The 22,778-nt window shown below is 38.4% G+C and overlaps 1 protein-coding gene across 8 annotated transcripts in view; it reads right to left on the minus strand.

Annotated features, from left to right (window-relative positions):
• The window catches only part of LOC5574615 (dedicator of cytokinesis protein 3), a 311,576-nt gene that overhangs the window by 68,570 nt on the left and 220,228 nt on the right, over window positions 1-22,778 (minus strand). The window contains exons 1-3 of one of the 8 annotated variants that reach the window (XM_021857675.1): window positions 20,389-20,818; window positions 19,344-19,422; window positions 18,879-19,136 (exon numbers count right to left, since the gene is read on the minus strand). The exons of 2 other annotated variants lie outside the window; for them this stretch is intronic. In XM_021857675.1, coding sequence (XP_021713367.1) covers window positions 18,879-18,928 — 50 coding nt within the window. In that variant the 5' untranslated portion in view covers window positions 18,929-19,136; window positions 19,344-19,422; window positions 20,389-20,818. Of the gene's footprint in view, window positions 1-18,878; window positions 19,446-20,388; window positions 20,819-22,778 lie in introns of those variants that run through there. 5 more of the 8 variants (XM_021857674.1, XM_021857673.1, XM_021857672.1 and 2 more) reach the window with 5 other exon arrangements.

Consider the following 22,778-nt stretch of genomic DNA (forward strand, 5'->3'; position numbering starts at 1 on the left):
AACCTATGCAGGTACTGCCTATAGCAACCATATCCGGACAGGAACTGCGTCAGGTGGGAGTTCACTTTCCCACCCCATGGTTTCTTTTATACCAATCTGTCACATTTAGAATGAGCCGAAGGGTCCTCTAGTATCTTTTTGGTTGAAGCATTGAACATCTTCCTTGATGATGAGCCCCATGTGTGTCATCCCGGGTATGATGAAAACGGCCTCTTTAGAAACCGTTCAGTATGTACTTGCAACACAGACCTCTAGGGAAATGTAGTCCGAAGGGGCAGCCTCTGTACGTCATCGTACATCACATTTCATAACAACGAGCCCAGGATTGTATCTTAAGGTACTCCCGCGATAATTCGAACGCTTTTCTGCCCCTCCTCTGTGTCGTACAGCAGAATCCTACCATCAAAATAGCTTTTTAGAAGCTTACACAACTGCACCGGTACCTTGAGGCAGTGAATTGCGTGTGCTATTGCTTCCCAGCTTGCGCTGTTGAACGCATTTTTAATATCCAGAACAGGCTTGGGAACTGTGACCACTATTTACCATAGTTCATCGATTCTGCCAGTCAACCAAAACACAAAGCAGCAGCAGCATCAATACCATCAGGTGTTTCGCTGCCAACGGTTCACACACTGCTTGACTGTTTTTGTCTCTCCTCTATGACCATTTTCGGGCAGCCATCTCGAGGTGAATGATTGGAATAAATGTTAAATAATTCAATCGCTAATATTTCGCTTGTGTTTTAAACTAATTGAAATCTATTAGCGCTAATAGCAAGAGCACAATCATTCCGTTGCGATACATATAAACAAATTCAATTTAATGCTGCCTTTATCGAGCAAAAATGCAAAACCCCGAAAACCGCAAAAATCGCTTGAGTCATTTCGCATTCGGGTTTGAAAAACGTTGGGAAGAAGAAGATTACAGTTTTGAAGAGCCGTGACATTTTTTTATTTTGAACTGTCATGGTTTGCTTTGGATTTTGATGGTCGTGTAGAAAAATGTGAATGTCGAGGTGGTAAATGTTTGCTACAGTACATTTCCCATCCCTGATCCAGAGTCACAACCGCGCAGTAACGGATGCCGCTCCTTTTATGCTCGATTGCCACCTCGACTGTCTGAACGACCGACTGGATGGCGTCCAGAGTAGATTTACCTTTACTGAATCCAAACTGGTTGTTGGACAGGCCGTAAGGTGCCGTGTACGGTACTAGCCTATTGAGGATAAACACCTCCAACAACTCCCTTGTCGTATCTACTGGACAGACAGGACGGGTAACCTGGTGGTTTCCACACCTTTGGTATTCACACAAATTTCTGTCGCTTCCATATATCCATGAACATTCTTTGATCCATTCAGCAGCCATATGAACGGTAGAAATCTACATTTTCCAAGAAATCGTATATCGTGAATCGAAGGAATCAAGGACTGCAGTGATTTCCTAAGTCTCCGGAATCTAGGAATGTAGTTGCTACGTAAAACCTACGTAAATGTAATCGACACCGGCATAACAGTGTCCAGAAACACTAAGTTCTGGTAGTCGGTAGTATTTTGCCGATCCTAATTTTTGAAATCTCCTTTTTCCAAGTTCCTAAAGCCAGTTTGCTGCAGCATATTTATGAGCGTATCGAGTGTGATGCTAATGTGCAGCAGCATTTAAGTTCCAGATATGATGCAGATTAAGATTGTTTAAGATTATAAACATTATCACAGCTGTTCGCACGGTGTACAGTCCTTCTATTGGCAGAATATTATGCTCAGTGGTGCTGTAAAGCTGTTTTTTGGGTACCGTCAAACGGGGTAACTTGCAACATTTCGACATGTAACCGAATTGACGTTTGTTTTAGCATTGAGTTTAATTATCCGCCGTTTATTGACCTTAGATATACAACAGATGATTTTGGCGAGGGTTTGGGTATTTTTTCTTTTTTGCTAAAGGTGAAAATCATATTACACATTGGACTGTATGAAATTAATGCTGAAAAACGTTCCTCGTACCACACAAGCGGTAGAAATATGATAATAAATCTTCGAGCTGTTTAGTAGAATACCTATAAGTAGATGAAAAAACCGAATTTAGTACTATACCATTTAATTCCACTAGAGTTTGTATCCTTTGACAGATACGCGTATTTCGACCTCAACTGTAAGGCCGTCTTCAGTGTCGTGTACTAGACTCGACTTGAAGAAAACCATCGTATGCACACATTATATATTAACACTAGGTATAAACGTATTTCCCTACCCATTATTATTTTATTTTTTTAAACTTAAAATTTATGAGCTTTAGGTACATTCCATCCCTCTTTTGTTGAAACTTTAAATGCTGAAAGGTACATCACGGGAACGATTAGTAGGTACCAAGTTGAATAGCCATGTATTGCCGTTGCCGTTGTCTCTGTTGAGTAGCGTCGTAGGTACCTGTTTGCAAATTTCCAGACTCTCCGCCACATCCAGTTTCCAAGGAGAAGAAACATTTCTCAAAATTTTGATATCGGCCGTCGTAATTGTATGTCCTTCTGAAAAGATATGTTCTGCCACCTTAGATTTGAAATCGTATGTCATCCCCTTGTCTATCGTCTTCTGAGCTTTTCCTATTTCCGCTAAGTGTTCCTTGAATCTAACCTCGAGAGACCGCTTTGTTTGACCAACGTAGACCTTGCTGCAGTGGGAACAGCTGATTTTGTAAACACCAGCCTTGTTTAGTGTGTTTACCGGATCCTTGGTAGAGCCTAACGAAGTTCTAAGTTGGTTGTCTCTGCTGGAAAATACCAAATCGATTCCGAAATTCCTTAGCTTTGGGCGGAGCTGTTTGCTGATGTGTACGTCGTATGGGATGGAGACTCTCTTCATGGGTTCGGTGATAGGGGTTAGTGTCGTCAAAGCATTCCGAATTCGCTGTCTTTCCTTTTTGTCGATGATAGCTTTTATCGTCCTTTCCTTGTATCCGTTAATCCTTGCCGTCTCGTAGATATATTCCAGTTCCTTGGTCTTTCCGTGTTCGCTGAGGGGTAGAGTCTGCATCCTGTGGATCATGTGGTGAAACGCTGCCATCTTATGCTGGAACGAATGATTCGATGTGTAAGGGATAAACCGCTGGGTGTTTGTAGGCTTCCTGTAGATTTCGAAATTGTAAGTTGAACTTTCTTCCCTGGTGACAAGTAGATCCAAAAATGATAGTTTTCCATCCTTCTCCTCCTCGTGGGTGAACTTGATATCCTTGTGTACGCTGTTGATTGTATCCAAAATTTTAGCCAGATCGTTCCGCTTGATAACGCTGAAAATGTCGTCGACATATCTCCACCATTTATCCGGTAATACTCCTTGTTTCTTTAAATTTTCCTCAAAATTCGCCATGAATAGTTCGCACAAAAACGGGGAGAGAGGGTTTCCCATGGGGGCTCCTTTCGTCTGTTTGTAGAAATTTCCTCGAAATTGAAAGTAGTTTTCGTCCATGCACAATCTTGCCAACCTCATGTATGTCCTGACCTTTCCTTTCCATGCTGCATCCGTCCTTTGGGGTAATAGCCAGTCCTCGAGAAGATTTAGGGAATCCTTTACTGGAACGCTGGGGAAAAGAGCCGCTACGTCGAAAGAAACCATCATCTCGTCATCCTCGATGTGTCCTGACTCTAATAGTTTCTGGGAGAACTCCTGGGTGTTTTTAACTGACCTAGTGGGGAATGGATTCGGCATAATCTGGAATTCCTTGACTAACCATTTCGCCAGTTTATGAGTGGGGGATCCGTCGGCCGAGATGATTTCTCGCATTTCCTTTCCTGGTTTGTGAATCTTCGGTAGTCCTTTAATCCGTGGAAGAATGGGGTTTGACTCTTTCAAACGAGCCTCGCCAATAATTGCCTTGCAGTCCTTCAGGGTTTTGTCCGTGAGCTTGATGAGTCCGGGTAGTGGATCCACTCTCAAATGTCGGTAGGGGCCTTCGTTGATCTTTTTCGCCATTTGTTCGTCGTAATCCGTCTTGTCCATGATGACGACTGCGTTGCCTTTATCCGCCTTGATGTAGAATACTGGTTTATCCTTGAGTTCTTTCACGATCCTCGTCTCGTCCTTGTTTGCCTTGCTTCGTTGTCCTGTTGTAATGGCCTTTGCTACGATGTTCCTCGTTGTGTTCTGGTCCTTTATTGGTACGTTTTGGATGATTGCTGTTTCCATGTCTACGATTATTTTCTCCACATCAGGCTTCGTAGTCACCGCATATCCTAACCCCTTGTTGAGGTGTGTCAATTGCTCTACTGTGAACTGCTGCGTCGAACGGTTAACTACGAAATCTTCAATGGGTTCTATAATCGGAGCAGGAACGCAGTTAACTTCCGTCGTCTTGGATCGCATGGAGGCTAGTTTTTTCCGATGTAGCCTGTTCTTCCTGTCGGCTTCGCATTCTTCCGCTCGTTTAACCTTGGTCAGGAATAATGGGAATCCTTCCGGATATTCCTGAGCCAATTTTAAATGCAGAAAATAACACCTCGTCGTCAGCTTGTCCAGTTTCGCATAGTGCGAATTAATCGATGCCGTGATGTACTCTTTCTCTGCTGTCTTCTTGATATGTTGTGGGATATGGGGGCCCATCTTAATCCTATGGCTAACGGGTGTTAGCTTTTCCTTCAGACATTTCTTCAGAAATGCCACGTCCTTTTGGGTGCTTACGATAGATCTCTTCAGGTCGATGAATATACTGTGCTCCGTCCGCTTGGTAGCCATGATGATAATAAATCTTCGAGCTGTTTAGTAGAATACCTATAAAGTAGATCACGGCATCGATTAATTCGCACTATGCGAAACTGGACAAGCTGACGACGAGCCTCGCCAATAATTGCCTTGCAGTCCTTCAGGGTTTTGTCCGTGAGCTTGATGAGTCCGGGTAGTGGATCCACTCTCAAATGTCGGTAGGGGCCTTCGTTGATCTTTTTCGCCATTTGTTCGTCGTAATCCGTCTTGTCCATGATGACGACTGCGTTGCCTTTATCCGCCTTGATGTAGAATACTGGTTTATCCTTGAGTTCTTTCACGATCCTCGTCTCGTCCTTGTTTGCCTTGCTTCGTTGTCCTGTTGTAATGGCCTTTGCTACGATGTTCCTCGTTGTGTTCTGGTCCTTTATTGGTACGTTTTGGATGATTGCTGTTTCCATGTCTACGATTATTTTCTCCACATCAGGCTTCGTAGTCACCGCATATCCTAACCCCTTGTTGAGGTGTGTCAATTGCTCTACTGTGAACTGCTGCGTCGAACGGTTAACTACGAAATCTTCAATGGGTTCTATAATCGGAGCAGGAACGCAGTTAACTTCCGTCGTCTTGGATCGCATGGAGGCTAGTTTTTTCCGATGTAGCCTGTTCTTCCTGTCGGCTTCGCATTCTTCCGCTCGTTTAACCTTGGTCAGGAATAATGGGAATCCTTCCGGATATTCCTGAGCCAATTTTAAATGCAGAAAATAACACCTCGTCGTCAGCTTGTCCAGTTTCGCATAGTGCGAATTAATCGATGCCGTGATGTACTCTTTCTCTGCTGTCTTCTTGATATGTTGTGGGATATGGGGGCCCATCTTAATCCTATGGCTAACGGGTGTTAGCTTTTCCTTCAGACATTTCTTCAGAAATGCCACGTCCTTTTGGGTGCTTACGATAGATCTCTTCAGGTCGATGAATATACTGTGCTCCGTCCGCTTGGTAGCCATGATGATAATAAATCTTCGAGCTGTTTAGTAGAATACCTATAAAGTAGATCACGGCATCGATTAATTCGCACTATGCGAAACTGGACAAGCTGACGACGAGGTGTTATTTTCTGCATTTAAAATTGGCTCAGGAATATCCGGAAGGATTCCCATTATTCCTGACCAAGGTTAAACGAGCGGAAGAATGCGAAGCCGACAGGAAGAACAGGCTACATCGGAAAAAACTAGCCTCCATGCGATCCAAGACGACGGAAGTTAACTGCGTTCCTGCTCCGATTATAGAACCCATTGAAGATTTCGTAGTTAACCGTTCGACGCAGCAGTTCACAGTAGAGCAATTGACACACCTCAACAAGGGGTTAGGATATGCGGTGACTACGAAGCCTGATGTGGAGAAAATAATCGTAGACATGGAAACAGCAATCATCCAAAACGTACCAATAAAGGACCAGAACACAACGAGGAACATCGTAGCAAAGGCCATTACAACAGGACAACGAAGCAAGGCAAACAAGGACGAGACGAGGATCGTGAAAGAACTCAAGGATAAACCAGTATTCTACATCAAGGCGGATAAAGGCAACGCAGTCGTCATCATGGACAAGACGGATTACGACGAACAAATGGCGAAAAAGATCAACGAAGGCCCCTACCGACATTTGAGAGTGGATCCACTACCCGGACTCATCAAGCTCACGGACAAAACCCTGAAGGACTGCAAGGCAATTATTGGCGAGGCTCGTTTGAAAGAGTCAAACCCCATTCTTCCACGGATTAAAGGACTACCGAAGATTCACAAACCAGGAAAGGAAATGCGAGAAATCATCTCGGCCGACGGATCCCCCACTCATAAACTGGCGAAATGGTTAGTCAAGGAATTCCAGATTATGCCGAATCCATTCCCCACTAGGTCAGTTAAAAACACCCAGGAGTTCTCCCAGAAACTATTAGAGTCAGGACACATCGAGGATGACGAGATGATGGTTTCTTTCGACGTAGCGGCTCTTTTCCCCAGCGTTCCAGTAAAGGATTCCCTAAATCTTCTCGAGGACTGGCTATTACCCCAAAGGACGGATGCAGCATGGAAAGGAAAGGTCAGGACATACATGAGGTTGGCAAGATTGTGCATGGACGAAAACTACTTTCAATTTCGAGGAAATTTCTACAAACAGACGAAAGGAGCCCCCATGGGAAACCCTCTCTCCCCGTTTTTGTGCGAACTATTCATGGCGAATTTTGAGGAAAATTTAAAGAAACAAGGAGTATTACCGGATAAATGGTGGAGATATGTCGACGACATTTTCAGCGTTATCAAGCGGAACGATCTGGCTAAAATTTTGGATACAATCAACAGCGTACACAAGGATATCAAGTTCACCCACGAGGAGGAGAAGGATGGAAAACTATCATTTTTGGATCTACTTGTCACCAGGGAAGAAAGTTCAACTTACAATTTCGAAATCTACAGGAAGCCTACAAACACCCAGCGGTTTATCCCTTACACATCGAATCATTCGTTCCAGCATAAGATGGCAGCGTTTCACCACATGATCCACAGGATGCAGACTCTACCCCTCAGCGAACACGGAAAGACCAAGGAACTGGAATATATCTACGAGACGGCAAGGATTAACGGATACAAGGAAAGGACGATAAAAGCTATCATCGACAAAAAGGAAAGACAGCGAATTCGGAATGCTTTGACGACACTAACCCCTATCACCGAACCCATGAAGAGAGTCTCCATCCCATACGACGTACACATCAGCAAACAGCTCCGCCCAAAGCTAAGGAATTTCGGAATCGATTTGGTATTTTCCAGCAGAGACAACCAACTTAGAACTTCGTTAGGCTCTACCAAGGATCCGGTAAACACACTAAACAAGGCTGGTGTTTACAAAATCAGCTGTTCCCACTGCAGCAAGGTCTACGTTGGTCAAACAAAGCGGTCTCTCGAGGTTAGATTCAAGGAACACTTAGCGGAAATAGGAAAAGCTCAGAAGACGATAGACAAGGGGATGACATACGATTTCAAATCTAAGGTGGCAGAACATATCTTTTCAGAAGGACATACAATTACGACGGCCGATATCAAAATTTTGAGAAATGTTTCTTCTCCTTGGAAACTGGATGTGGCGGAGAGTCTGGAAATTTGCAAACAGGTACCTACGACGCTACTCAACAGAGACAACGGCAACGGCAATACATGGCTATTCAACTTGGTACCTACTAATCGTTCCCGTGATGTACCTTTCAGCATTTAAAGTTTCAACAAAAGAGGGATGGAATGTACCTAAAGCTCATAAATTTTAAGTTTAAAAAAATAAAATAATAATGGGTAGGGAAATACGTTTATACCTAGTGTTAATATATAATGTGTGCATACGATGGTTTTCTTCAAGTCGAGTCTAGTACACGACACTGAAGACGGCCTTACAGTTGAGGTCGAAATACGCGTATCTGTCAAAGGATACAAACTCTAGTGGAATTAAATGGTATAGTACTAAATTCGGTTTTTTCATCTACTGGTAGAAATATGTCATTCGAGGCATTTGCTATCAGTTACAGTACTTAGTAGAGTACAAATTGACATTATGAAAGTTTTGATAATTTGATGCTTACACACTGTAAAAATTTAAAAACGTTTCTGACTACCTTAGTGGGCGCAGGTAATTGTACGATATTCCTTGTCGCTTGTCTTCGAAAACACACGAAGAGGCAAAATTTAACATATATTTGTTCAGTAACCCAGCCAACCAGAATTCGCATGAAAGTTCACGTTACAACTCGTTTATTCATACTAATAGCATCAAACCCGCAAAACACCGTGGATAAACTCGTCAGATTGATGAGCTTCCTCGCATAAAATATTTCTTTTCTGGGTTTATTTGTACATTTTGTTTCGTCCCGTACACTCGTACAAAGTAAGTCGAATCAATCCGTAGCAGCTGTCAAATCAACATTTGTTATCATAAGTTAAGTCACATTAGACCACAGGTTAGTTCGGTAGAATAATTATACACTCGCATTGTATGTTATTATTCATCACATAATATATGCACGCATATCGCCTCCACTTTTGTACGTAGAAGGCCTTTTCGCGACATCTTATAAGTGAAATGTTGCACATACAAAGCCTGCAGGTGATTTCGTTATACGTACATTTTGGTTGTCTGGGAAAATTCAAAAATGTGTGTCTCAATCAATTCAATACAAGTATGGCACTATATAGGGTAGGTGTACTAGTTATGGACATAGTGGTTACCTATTTCGCCATACGTGATTACTTGAATCTCTTCAAATTTTGATTTTTTTGTGTGTGTTGTAGTAGTTAGATTTGAGATATATCTTGATGTTAAAACATTCAAAAAGATTTAAAATGTGAAAGTTAACAAAAATTCACATATGGCCTAATAGGGAACCACTATGGCCATAACTGGTACACTTTCCCTATTAGAAAATTTACATAAATCGCATTATTATTAGATTAAGTTTCATTTTCTTCATGAAAATAATGAAAAATTTTGAAAATCTGTATAAGAATTAATTTGCAGATCAGCCATTGGGAACTTTCTGCATGAAATATGATGAAAGTTATGTTAAAACACCAACAGCGACCATTTTAAGACATACACTTCAATATGTGATACGTCGCTTTGATTTAAATTTGTATAAAACAAAGTTATGTGAATTAAACCTAAAATATCATTGTTTTTGTAGAAAAGTTGCATTAAAACGTTTTAATGGCTTTCCAATAACTGTCAAGACTTATGATATGTTAGAACACTAGGCCGTCCCTTATTTTTCGAAAATGCGAAATGTTAAAAGTTTGTCATTGCAAAGTGCTCGTTTTTGTAAGAAAAAATCAGGTAATAATTTGAAGTTCGTACGCGGACGCTAAGTGGTCCCCCAACGGCCCTGAAGGTATTAAGAGTAGATGACCCCGTGCGCAAAATTAAGCTCGCTGCTCTACTGTACACAGCATGAGTACGAAATGCCACCAGTAACAAATTGTTCTGCGCGCGCTGGTAATCAGCATAGAAGTTTGTATTCCTTGGGATAGTTCAAATACTACGTAACGCAAAATTTGCCAATTTTAGACCCCCTCCCTCTTACACATAACAACTTTTGTATGAAAAAAATAAAATTTTTGTAAGGACCGTAACACTACGGAAGACCTTCTCCCGTGCAGTGTTATGAAGATATTCTATGCTGATTATCAATGTATCAATTTGTTACTAGTGGCTTTTCGTACTCATATTGCGTACGTGCTCGATTTGGCGCACGGGGGTCATCTACACCTACTACCTTTAGGGTCGTTGGGGGACCACTTAGCATCCACGTACGGACTTCATATTTTTATCTGATTTTTTTCTTACCAAAACGAGCATTTTACAATGAAGAACTTTTAGCATTTCGCATTTTCGAAAAATAAGGGACGGCCTAGTGAACACCCTATGGAGGATTTTTCAATTGAATTGGTTTAATACTCATTATTCAAGCATGAATTGAGCGGTTCCACGCCAAATCGGTAAACGATGAAACCCGACTACCTTGGATTCAAATGGAATTTTGCACATAGTTTCGATATAATAGAATAAGTTTTTTCCACTGGTGGAGAGACCATTTAAAATCAAGAGTAACTTCTGATAAGGGCGTAAGTATTTTTAGCAATTTAAAAAAAAAGTACCTCGGAAACCGTTTGTTATAGAGAAATAGTGTCTGAGGAGAGATGGTAGACAATCAAATAGGCTTTGTAAAAAAAATATACACTGAAAAAAATACTTTTATTTTCATGAAAAAATCGAAATTAAACCTTAAAACACAAATTGCAATAGATATCTTCGATTTTTTCAAATTTTTTCTGTAAAATTTCAATGTAAAACCAGATGTTTTAAGCACAGTTTCAACATGGTGCAATCTAAAATAAAAAAGTTTTTCTAAGAGCAACTTTTGGTGCATTTCTAAAAATTCAATTTCTGGCCGTAGAAAAGACGTTTTGATGCTGTGATATGATTTTTCACCCAAAAACAATTCAAAATGCTAATAACAATGATCTTCCTAAAACTAGCCGTTTTCAAGATATTTAGGATTCAATTATATTAATATCATTAAACTTAAGAAAATACGCCCGTTTCATAAGTTACTCCAGATGCTCCACCAACAATGTTACGTTTATCTCTTTCCACATTAATATCCCATGTTTTGAGGGCAGTTTCAACATGGTGCAATCTATATAAATAAAAATGGAATGGTGTTTGTATGTCACGAAATGGCTTACGAACAGGTCAACGGATTTGAATTATTCTTTCTCAGTTTTCTTCGTCAAGGGTTCCGACGTGTTTGTATGTATAAAAATCCCAGGATATTCACCGGGAAAGTAAAAAAAAACGTGCGCGAATGAAACTGTCATTTTATATGGGACGATCAAAAGCGTTTTTCAACAGCCTACTTGATGGCAAGACGAAGTTTGCCGGGACCACTAGTTTAAAATAAAAAAGTTTTTCTAAGGGCAACTTTTGGTGTATTTCTGAAAATTCAATTTCTGATTATAGAAAAGGCGTTTTGATGCTGCAATATGATTCTTTATCCAAAAACATTTCAAAATTCTAATATCAATGATCTTCCTATAAGTAACCGCTTCAAGATATTTGGAACTGAATTATATTAATATCATAAAGCTTAAGAAAATACGCCCGTTTCTTGCATTATTCCAGATGCTCCATTAACAATGTTACGTTAATCTCTTCCCACATTATTGGGTATTTCGTTCACCACTGGACTGCGCAGTCAGTTTTCATAAGTGCGAGAATGTAAATAAAAGTGCGATCCTGCATCAAATCTTGTTGGTGTCTTCAGCGCACTCATTCTACGATTTATAATGAATGAGTGCGCTGCAGACATCAACAAGATTGGATGCAGAAATGCACCAAAAGTTGCTCTTAGAAAAACTTTTTTATTTTAGATTGCACCATGTTGAAACTGTGCTTAAAACATCTGGTTTTATATTGAAATTTTACAGAAAAAATTTGAAAAAAATCGAAGATACCTATTTTTTGCAATTTGTGTTTTAAGGTTTAATTTCAATTTTTTCATGAAAATAAAAGTATTTTTTTTAGTGTATTTTTTTTACAAAGCCTGTTTGATTGTCTACCATCCCTCCTCAGACACTATTTCTCTATAACAAACGGTTTCCGAGGTACAATTTTTTTAAATGGTGGTGCCAAAAATACATACGCCCTTATCAAAAGTTACTCTCGATTCTAAACGATCCCCAATTATATGAGATAATTTTCGTCTCATATACTTAATACATCTGCGCAGTTTCATCCAAATCGGAATGGTACATGTCAGAATTCAGCATTTTGTGGACGATTTCGCGTGGAACCGCTCAATTATTAGTGTTCTAAGAGTAGAGAAGCTTGTTTCTGATTATTGTCATGCTTTTACTGCAGAAAATTATTAAATGATCATAATTACACAACAAAGGATATATTTTTGATAGTGTTCTTTAGGAAACACTACGCGTTGCATGTAACCCCACATCAGGGGTTGCATTAAAACTGCATATTTCTCGTCTCTCCTTATCCCAGACAACCAAATATTGATAAAATTAATACCGCGTGGTATTCTTTACATGGCGATTGTGGCACCAGATGGTTTTTGTCTCATATGAATTCTTAAATTTTTCATCCATATAGCTTTGAAGTTGTTGCAAGTTACCCCGTTTGACGGTACATGTAATCCAATTTGAACATTGCTTTAACACATTTGTTTTGATCAACTTGAATGTCTTTAAGGTATGTGTTGAAGGTTGTATCCCAAGTCGTTATACCGTATTAATATGGCTCTGGAAATATATTTTATGTTGCACATGTGGAACATATTTCGATAGTTTTCGAACACAACGATGCGCAGTTACCAACCAAATTTCGTATATGGCAATCCCAACGTAGCGTGTTGTCAATGAAGATGCCCAAGTTTTTGTAATATGAAACTTCTTCAATCGTTACGCCATTTACTGTCAATGTGCAAGGGATGCAACATTGTCTAGCTCCAAGGACCATCAATTTTGTTTTATGCTGATTTAATTACAGTAGATTGTTCTCCAGATCTGCCGTTACCAGACGCAAATCATTTGACGTGTCTGCAAACAGTTCTGTTGCAGAGTTACTCTTATACATGATTGCAGTATCATCGGCGAACAGTCTAGGATGGTCTTTAATTTTGAGCTTCGCAATATCGTTGATATTTATAAGAAACAGCATGAATACCGTAGCACTCCGTAGTGCTACGATATTCACTATCAATCCCAGAAACTCTTACTTTTTTTGACTATATGCGTCTAGTTTTTTTAGAAGAATCGAATTCGATCGTATCTAAGGCCTTTTAAAGATCTGAGAACATTGTACTTTGTAGGTGTGTGCATTGTACTCTGTAGAAAATTTAACTCGCTTTGGTATAGATATCAAATCAAAATCGTAGCTCTATCGTGCTCTGTTATAATGAGAGTTTATCCGGAATTGGCTTTTCACACAATGTGGTACATGATTTATGACATAAAGATCTGCTTATTTGCTGTTATTCATGAACAATATTATAAAAATATATCAACATATATATGTTCCGTAGACATACGTTTAGTAGCTACGATTTTTTTTTTGTATAAGCAATATTTGTGGAAAGTTTGAAGCAAGATTTCTGGAAGCAATGTACAAAACATCTAGTCTAGAGTTTATTGTTGAAAGAAATAAAAAAAAAAGCTATTTAGACCAATAATTTTCAAGGCTTTTGTTGTTCGTTCTACCGTAACTAGTAAGGCACAGTATGTGGGTCTCTCAGGAAGGTGGTTCCGATGAATTTGGTACGATGACGTGGTACGATGATTTTTTTTTTGTCAAGCTATCATCCGCCAACTTATGAAGTGCACTGTGGACTAACAAAACTTGCTAATTTATAGACTGTTATTTGAAAAAAAAAAACCTTTTAATGATCAGACGCTATTCGCTCCAAGGATCCATAAGTAGATTGCTGCGGAGGGATTCCACGGAGGCATGCAAGTCGATTCTGATCGACCATTTCAAAAATATCTAAAACTTTGCACAGTTTTTCAGTTCCATCTAAATCGTCATTTTCCGATATCAAATCTTCAAGTTGAGTCACGAATATCTTTTCAAAAGGGTGTATGTGAAAATGGTTCAAAAATATTCAAAAAGCTGCACAGCAAAAACGGTTCGTTCGATTGTTAGACAACTAAAGAAACAAAGTTAGACAACTAAATAAAAATTCCAAAAAAAATGAACACAGTAAAAAAAAATTTTTTTTGCATTAAAAAACATCATTTTTGTCACAAATGGTGATGGTAAGCCAATAAACAAAAAAGTTATGACATTTCAAATATTTCACAAATTTGACACTGAGTGAATTTTTTTTTTTTCATTGTTAATTTTTTATAGGACCGCAGTTTGTTGCTGAATTTTTTGTTAAGGGTACCACATGAGGTTAACAAGTTGTTTTCATGATATTTTATTTAATTATTCATAACTATTATAGCATCTATTAGAAAGTTAGAGGCGATCCAGTGTTGTGATCTAAAGTCTTGATAGTGTCATATTTTTTATTGCACGTAACTGAAGAAAAATTCTCTCAATAGTGTTGAAACCTTTTGATAAAAGAAACCTATAAGAAATCTAATATTGAAGACAAAAGCTACAAAAAAAGTTTTCTATACAGGTATACGACTAGTTTACCTGCAAAAAGTTTACCTCGTAGAGAACAAGGCGGGTCTATACCCAGGTGATCTAGTATACGTAAAGCAGGTCGGTTTTCTCGGCGCTGGTTTTCTCCACAAAGTTAAAATCTGATTACACCTGGGTATAGACCTGCCTTGGTAGAGAATAGACTTTGTTAATCATATTTGGGAGAAAGCGAGTAACTTCAACAACATCAAAAACATGAAAGGTACATACCATGAACATACTCACGAAAAAGCTAAAAATATACTACCACTATGGTTATAAAAGATTTAATTGTAAAATTTTTCTTCAGTCAAGCAAACGACACCCAACTAGTCAGTAAAAACTAAAAAGTGATTTTGTTTATTAAAATCTAACGAGCAACATGAGTAGTCGCTTTCTCAACTGTTGCAGGCCGTTTGCAGAAAAAAAGTGTTCGAAAGAGCTACGAAATCTCACCGAAAGCACCATAGATAAACTGAAAGCGGCTGGTTATGCTCCAATGTCTACATTGAATACAAATTTACGCATTTGTACGTCCTGCCGTTTAAACGTTGACAAATGGGCAATCTGTACATCATCGGTGGATCAGGTTGCAGGAAGTTCGAAAACAACAACAACTGAGGAATTACTAGATGCACCGACAACAACTGAGGAGTTACCAGAAGTACCAAGTGCAGATAGTCTTGCCACGGTACCATCAGCGACATCTGTTTCAACAAATCAACAATAAATAAATAAATAAGTATTAATAAAATGTTTTCATGATCTCATATCGCATACCCAAATCCAAAACTTTTAAAGTTTATATATAACATTTAGAAACTCATCGATCATACTCTAAAAAAAAATATCCTGGTAAAAAAAATAATTATTTTCGGGTAATCTGTTAATTCATTTTAATTTATACATATATACATATACATATAATATTTATACATATACATAATATTTATACATATAATATACATAATACTAATGAATACATGAAAACGACTTGTTTAATTCACGCAAGGCCCTTAACAATAAAATCAGCAACAAACTGCGGTTCCCGTAATAATTTACACCGAAAAAAATTTTTTTTTTCTACTAAATGTGAAAATTGTGACATTTTTGAAATGTCATAACTTTTTTGTTTATTGGTTTACCATCACCAAATTTTTATGGTAGATAGCTAATATAATGGACCGTTTTCCCTCAAAAAATTACGTTGGTATTCCGATAGGGTTTTGAGATATTTGAGTTTTTGTGTCGAAAATTATGTTTTTTAATGCAAAAATTTTTTTTTTTTACTGTGTGTATTTTTTTTTTGGGATCTTTATTTAGTTGTGTAACTTTGTTTCTTTAGTTGTTTAACAATCGAACGAACCGTTTTTGCTGTGCAGCTTTTTGAATATTTTTGAACCATTTTCACATACACTCTTTTGAAAAGTTAGTCGTGACTCAATATAATATAATGGACCGTTTTCCCTCAAAAAATTACGTTGGTATTCCGATAGGGTTTTGAGATATTTGAGTTTTTGTGTCGAAAATTATGTTTTTTAATGCAAAACAATTTTTTTTTTACTGTGTGTATTTTTTTGGGATCTTTATTTAGTTGTCTAACTTTGTTTCTTTAGTTGTTTAACAATCGAACGAACCGTTTTTGCTGTGCAGCTTTTTGAATATTTTTGAACCATTTTCACATACACTCTTTTGAAAAGTTAGTCGTGACTCAACTTGAAGATTTGATATCGGAAAATGACGATTTAGATGGAACTGGAAAACTGTGCAAAGTTTCAGCTCAATAGAAAAAAATGAATTAAAAAATTTACCACATTTTTGTGTTGTTGCTTGGAATCACTCTGCGGTCATCAATAAAGCTTTCAAGTAAAATTTAACCTTTCGGTCGTCGCGCGAATTTTTGTAACGCGAGTAGTCGCGCGTTGTACTTTGTACAACACCCTTGGTTTTGCGAATATCCCAGGAGTCCGATCACTCAGAAAGATGACGTCTTCGGCAAAATTGTTCAGTAGCTTAAGGGCTATTATTATTATAACCAAGAAATTCGGGATTTTTCCACTGGGCGGCGCTAGTGAGCATGAAACTTTTGTTTCTCAGATCTCATGATCCTGACCACTTAGAAAGATGACGTCTTCGGCAAAGTTGTTCGGTAACTCAAGGACTATCATTGTTTGAGCTAGTTGATTCAAAATTTTGCCACTAGGCGGCGCTAGTGAGCATAAAACATTTATTTCGCAAATATCTCAGGAGCCTGATCACTTATAAAGATGGTGTCTTCGGCAGAGTTGTTCAGTAGCTCAAATTATTTCTTTGTTTAATCCTTAAAGTTCAAGATTTTGCAAAATAATGATAGTCCCTGAGCATTTGAACAACTTTGCCGAAGGTGCCTGTCTAAAAAATCGAGATCCTGCAAGTATCCGCAAAACAAAAATTTCATGCCCACAAGCGCCGTCTGGTGGCAAAATACACTATTTCTTGGCTCAAATAATGATAGCCCTTGAGCTACTGAACTACTTTGCCGAAGCACTATCTTTCTAAGTGGTCAGGCTTCTGAGATATCGGCAATCAAAAGTTTCATGCTCACCAGCGCTGTCTAGTGGCAAAATTTTGAATCAACTAGCTCGAAAAATAATAGTCCTCATCAAACTTACTAAACAACTTTGCCGAAGACGACATCCTTCTAAATAGTCAGGATCCTGAAATATCTGCAAAACAAAAGTAAAACTTGAGCCATCTAGCGGTCAAATTCCGAATTAAATGAGGTACCATCAGATAGCACTTCAGCTCCAGAACAACTTTAATAAAGACCCCAAGTTTCTATATTATCTGGATTTTAAGATATAACGATTTCAAACTGCGTTTCCTCGAACCGTACATAGTGCGTTCATTATTATGCGACTTCCATGTACATTTGTTGATTTTACCGTATTATAAAGGGCCATACTGTAAATAAAAACTGTCGAGTATTGTTCTTAAGAAGATTCTTGAGGAATACATTTTGGTTTCTTGTCGATGGATATCTTTGTTGCAAAATGATAGCATATAAATCACAACTGTTGTACAAAGTACAACAGCGCGACAGCCCGAAGGTTAATGATCGATAATACATTCCAATCTTACTGCTCTAAAACTGTTTGCTTTTCAACACGATACACACATTTCTTTCGTGGTAATCTAGAAATATATTCGGTAACAAAACTGCTTACAAGTAGTGCTTTTAAAACATGTATAATAAACTCATATATCTTCTGGAGCGGAACAGGACAAGTGATATCTGCTCCTAGAGATTTGGAAGGAGCAAATTCATTAAAAGGCCTTCCTTAGCCGAGTAGTTAGGGCCTACGGCTACAAAGCAAAGCCATGCTGAAGGTGTCTGGGTTCGAATCCCGGTCCGTCCAGGATCTTTTCGAGAAGGATATTTCCTTGATTTCCCTGGGCATAGAGTATAATCGTATTTGCCACACGATATACGAATGCGAAAATGGCCAATTTGCAAAGAAGTAAGCTGAGAAGCAGGCTCTGTCCCAGTGAGGACGTTAATGCCAAGAAGAAGAAGAAGAAGAAGAAATGCATTAAATGTTGATTGAATTGGCTCTGTAGCTTTATGAAAAGACATTCGGTTCATCTGAAGACGTTATATCCACACATTCGGCAATTTTTTTGTGTTGGTATTAAAAGTCTACTTTTTTGCTTGGAATTCCTTAGATTACGCAAAGATTTTGTTCAACCGATAGACTTCACTCGAACTGATAACATTTGTACACAGTTTTTTTTCCAGCCATTTCGTTCAGCAGATCGAAGAGCCTTCTTGTAAACCTTGCGAGTCGACTTAAAAACTTTGATCCAGTTTAACGGCGTTTGTTACAATTCCTTCTACATTGTCTCCTGATTCCAATCAGATCAGATCAGATGTAGTCTTCACAGACCGTAGAGAACAAGCTTCTTCAAAAGCTTCTACAATGTAGGACGTTTTGACGGCATTGACCAAGTCACTTTTTCTAATGAACGGAGTGTAATTCATTAATGTTGGACGCAACCGATTCAGAGCATCGTATGATGATTGCAAGATGGAAGCAGCACTTAAACAAGCACCTGAATGGGATTGAAACTCCGCCGCGTACTATTACCGCAGGGAACAAAGCCAAGGCGATAGACACTCGTTCAGTGTTGCGAATTGTCGAGTGTGACGACCACGGATTTTTTACCATCAGATCCAGTCAATTTGTTTGCTTTGCCGACAATATGATCAACAACGGCATAACATTTGAAACAGTCACAAATCAGAATCACAAAAAGTCGAATAAAACATGACTAGTTTTCCACACTGTTCGCTAATTCAATAAACTTCAAACATTTGCTTTATGATTCAACAGCACGCGTCACATAACACGAAAGTACTTTGACAATCTCACGATCAAGTAGAAACCACAACCATTTTTTAAATACCTTCGTTTGAGTTTCGTAAGACCTCGCTCCAACGGCACATAGAACGTCATAGTACTTCCATCAATAGAAGGTTGGCGGTAAACAATAACAATCCAATAAACTGAGCAATGAAAAACGAATCAACACTTATCACTTGTATTGTCAACACACTAAAACACAAGGTCACCAATTCAGAACAGCACCATCTTCTGCCACAGTAATCTAATTACACCAGCCCAGAATTTGCACATCTGCAACGCACTTTTCCCTGATGGATTACTGCCAAAAAAATCTCTTTTCATCCGATCCAACCGGAGTAATTTCGCCTTTACCGCGGATTACTCATCACGTCAATCAACAATCAACAGCACAGCTGACACCTCGCACACCTAGCTAACACAGGGAACTCTTATCATCCGAGTGTGTGCGTTATCACTCTCACCGATGGTTATCAGCTCCACAATCCGCCACAAATCCACAACAAACCTCGTGCTCCACCACTAAACTGCCCGAGAACTGGAGGATTTCGAGTGGTTACACTTTTTTCCGCTTATCGATCTGTTTCCTATATTTATGGGCAAGGTGTGCCTAAGAACCGTTTCCAGTGGAAAAAATAACATCTGTTCTGCACCCACAATACGAACGGTATGGTATTCTAGCGTCTTCTCCGTAAATTTGGAAATCAACAAGGTAAATGACAGACACAGCGATTTGAAAATGAGGTGTATTCTCAAGGGATGTATTCATCCAGATTTGGGATCGTTATTCAAAAGCCCTTTCCTGACATTTTCTGAAGGAAAAGCTAAACCACAGACATATGAAATCTTGAATAAGCTTATTTTTTCCAGTTTAGTTATTTCATATAAATAACTCTTGACCTTAGCAATGATAGAAATAAATTAAAGATATTTCGTCCAAATAATCCCAAATTGAAGCCTTTCCATGTGTTAAATTTTAAATGTATGACATAATATAGAGATCTAACAACGATTGTTCAAGGTTATCCAAGAACTACTTGGAATAAACGTCATCAGTACTACAAGCGTAATAAGTGACATTTCAGTGCATTGCGAACAATGCTAATACCCATACAGTTGAGTTCTACCAAGTTTTGAGTTCATCGGCTATTTAAGGTTAGCCTATTGCTCCTGAAACTAAAGGCCTATAGATCTACAAGGTAAGGAGGTTTATGAACAACATTGTGTACCCATAAAAATATATTTTGCTAAGTCTTGACTTCTACGACCGCTTAAGGTTATAAAACAACTCTTCTGAGTGTAGGCCTTCAGATCTACAAGCGTAATCAGTGAAGGTTTATGAACTAGGTTAATACTCATACAGACGCACCTAATTATATTCTACCATTATTTTAGTACATGTCCAAGGTTGTCCATGATGTTCATGACACAGGTCATCAGATCAGTTCCAAATCCGTCAAACTCACTGAAAATATGCTAGGATACCACATCTTTAGAATGAAGGGCGCAGAATTGATGGTAATTTTTTCGTCAACTACCGATCCTAGACCCACCGTGATGGCGGTAATAGCGCACCAATTTCACACACATAACTTCAGCGGGAACTATTAGAGAGCAAACAGAAACAACACACGTGAGTAAGCCAGGCTAAGCGCTCTTGAAAGCCCAAAATTGGATTTCGCGATAACTCTTTCACCAATATATACGGGCAGCTAATTTTCGCTTCCCGGTGCTAATTCACTGTTTTCCCGTTCTTGGGGAGGCTTTTCCACGTTTCCGCGCGCGCACCACGCGAAGGCGGCCTTCCTACTGCGAGCGTTGCACTACGGGTACTATCGGGCGGGCTTGCTACTTTGATGCACAACACAGGTGGAAATGTTGAAGGTGCCAAAGGTGAAAAGCTCAAACGGTGGAAAGTGTACGCGTGCGGAAAACCCCTTATACGGGAAATGTGTACTAACAACTGAATGGCATTCGCCGCAATAGGCTACAGTTTTCATACGTGGGATTTTGGTGAACAATCGAGCGGATGATGACGACAACGACGGCGAAGTCGGTAGCTACAATCAAACGGTTTTGCGAGTAAAAGTATAGATATTGGCAGCAGTGATGCCAGACGTCGAAAAATGAAAAAAAGCTCTTTTCTCAGCACAAAATTTTATTTTTTAAAAAGAACTCAATTCAACTTAAACTAACTAAACTATACAAAGTACTTATCGTGCCAATAAAAATAGCAATTAAGATTTCTCCTAATGCTTTCAAAACTCAGCTAATAATGTTCCCACATAAACAAAAAGCTCTTTATTTGAAACCCTTCAAGTAGACATGTTGTCACGTTGAGAGGGGTTCCAATAAATTGGTCAGATTATGTTAAGTATCTAGTGCTCATACTAAGTAAAAATTTATTTTTCAAAATCACATTGAGAGCATTCAAGCCAAATGTAACAAATATGTAAAATATGTTGTATGCTGTACCAAAATGGACTAGCTGTTGTAATACCAGGAAGAAAGCTCTGCAGAGGATTCAAAAAAATTTTTTTTAATGATTCTAAAGCTTCCTCCCTTAATTTTGTTTTACCCAATTAGGATGATAGTGTTGTCTAACACAGAACACCAAGATATAAAAAATATATTTAATGTATGAAATTATACCAATAAAAAATCTTAAAAAATAGAAATTATTGATAATTGTGTTTAGCGTAAATGTTCAAACATTCAACAATTCATTAGTACTATACCAGGGAGGAAGCTTCAGAATCATGTTCGAATTATATTTCGAATCCTCTGCAGAGCGTTCTTTATGGTATTACAGCAGCTAGTCCATATTGGTACAACATAGAACATGTCCGGCCTGTTGTTCTTGTTCTTAGGGTAAAGTTTCGGTTAATAAGTGAATACAGGAACTTTTTTATTTCTTACATTTGGCTTGAATGTCCTCAATGTGATTTTTGAAAGTAAAATTTTACCCAAGTAGCACACATGTTATAATTAAGGTAGATTAACCATTATATTACCAAATCTGGTCATATATCAGTTGATATGCCATGATTGTAACATGTGTGTCACTTGGATATCTAGCATAAGTCGGATCCTATTCTTGGCACTATTGATTCATTTCGGAATTGTTTTTTTAAGCTTCACAGCTCATATTTGGCCGCAATATGCGTCGTACTAAAGCGCTTCTTATTGGAAAGTTTCAGACAATTCTGCCGAGAAAAAAACCTTATGCCAAAGTGAATCTTGAAAGTGCTTAAGTAGCTTTGCACCCTTAATTTAATTTGACCATTTTTTTGGAATTCCTCTCATCACGACAGCATGTCTACTTGAAGATTTCAAATAAACAGGTTTTGGTTTATGTGGGAATTTAATAAGTTGAGTTTTGGAATTATTGAGCGAAATTCTTTTTTGCAAGTATGAAGAAAATATATCCAAACTTTTTGCTATCTACTACACTGCCGTGAATCACAAGTCAGTCACATCTGCAGTTTCGTCAAAATTGAGTTGATATCAGTTTTCAACATATCTTCCTATGATCTTTCAGCTGCACTATAGAGACAACACATTTTGTTCAGAAAAAATAGGAAAAAAAAACACCAAGTCGGATTGTCCCATAATGAAAAGTAATCTGATATCAGTCTCACTACTGATTTTCGCACCGTGTAACTCAAAAATAAATCATATTTTGTTCGTCTTGAAAATTTTCCCGGAAAGGTATCGGAGTGAAAAACAATTTGCGAAAGTATAATTGTGATTCAAACATATTTAAACCTACTGGATTTTTTTTTTAATTCGTATGGAAAACTTTCTCAATGACGGGATAAGAGCGCCCGCCGGGGTAAGACGGACCACCCTCAGTTTGGCATGAACATGGCGGTTTTCTTAAAGTTCACCAAGCTCTTTTCATAAACACATGATTTTTGACATTCCAAACTATTTAAGATGA

The sequence above is a fragment of the Aedes aegypti genome, chromosome 1 (assembly GCF_002204515.2).
Source record: "Aedes aegypti strain LVP_AGWG chromosome 1, AaegL5.0 Primary Assembly, whole genome shotgun sequence".
NCBI classification, from domain to species: domain Eukaryota; kingdom Metazoa; phylum Arthropoda; class Insecta; order Diptera; family Culicidae; genus Aedes; species Aedes aegypti.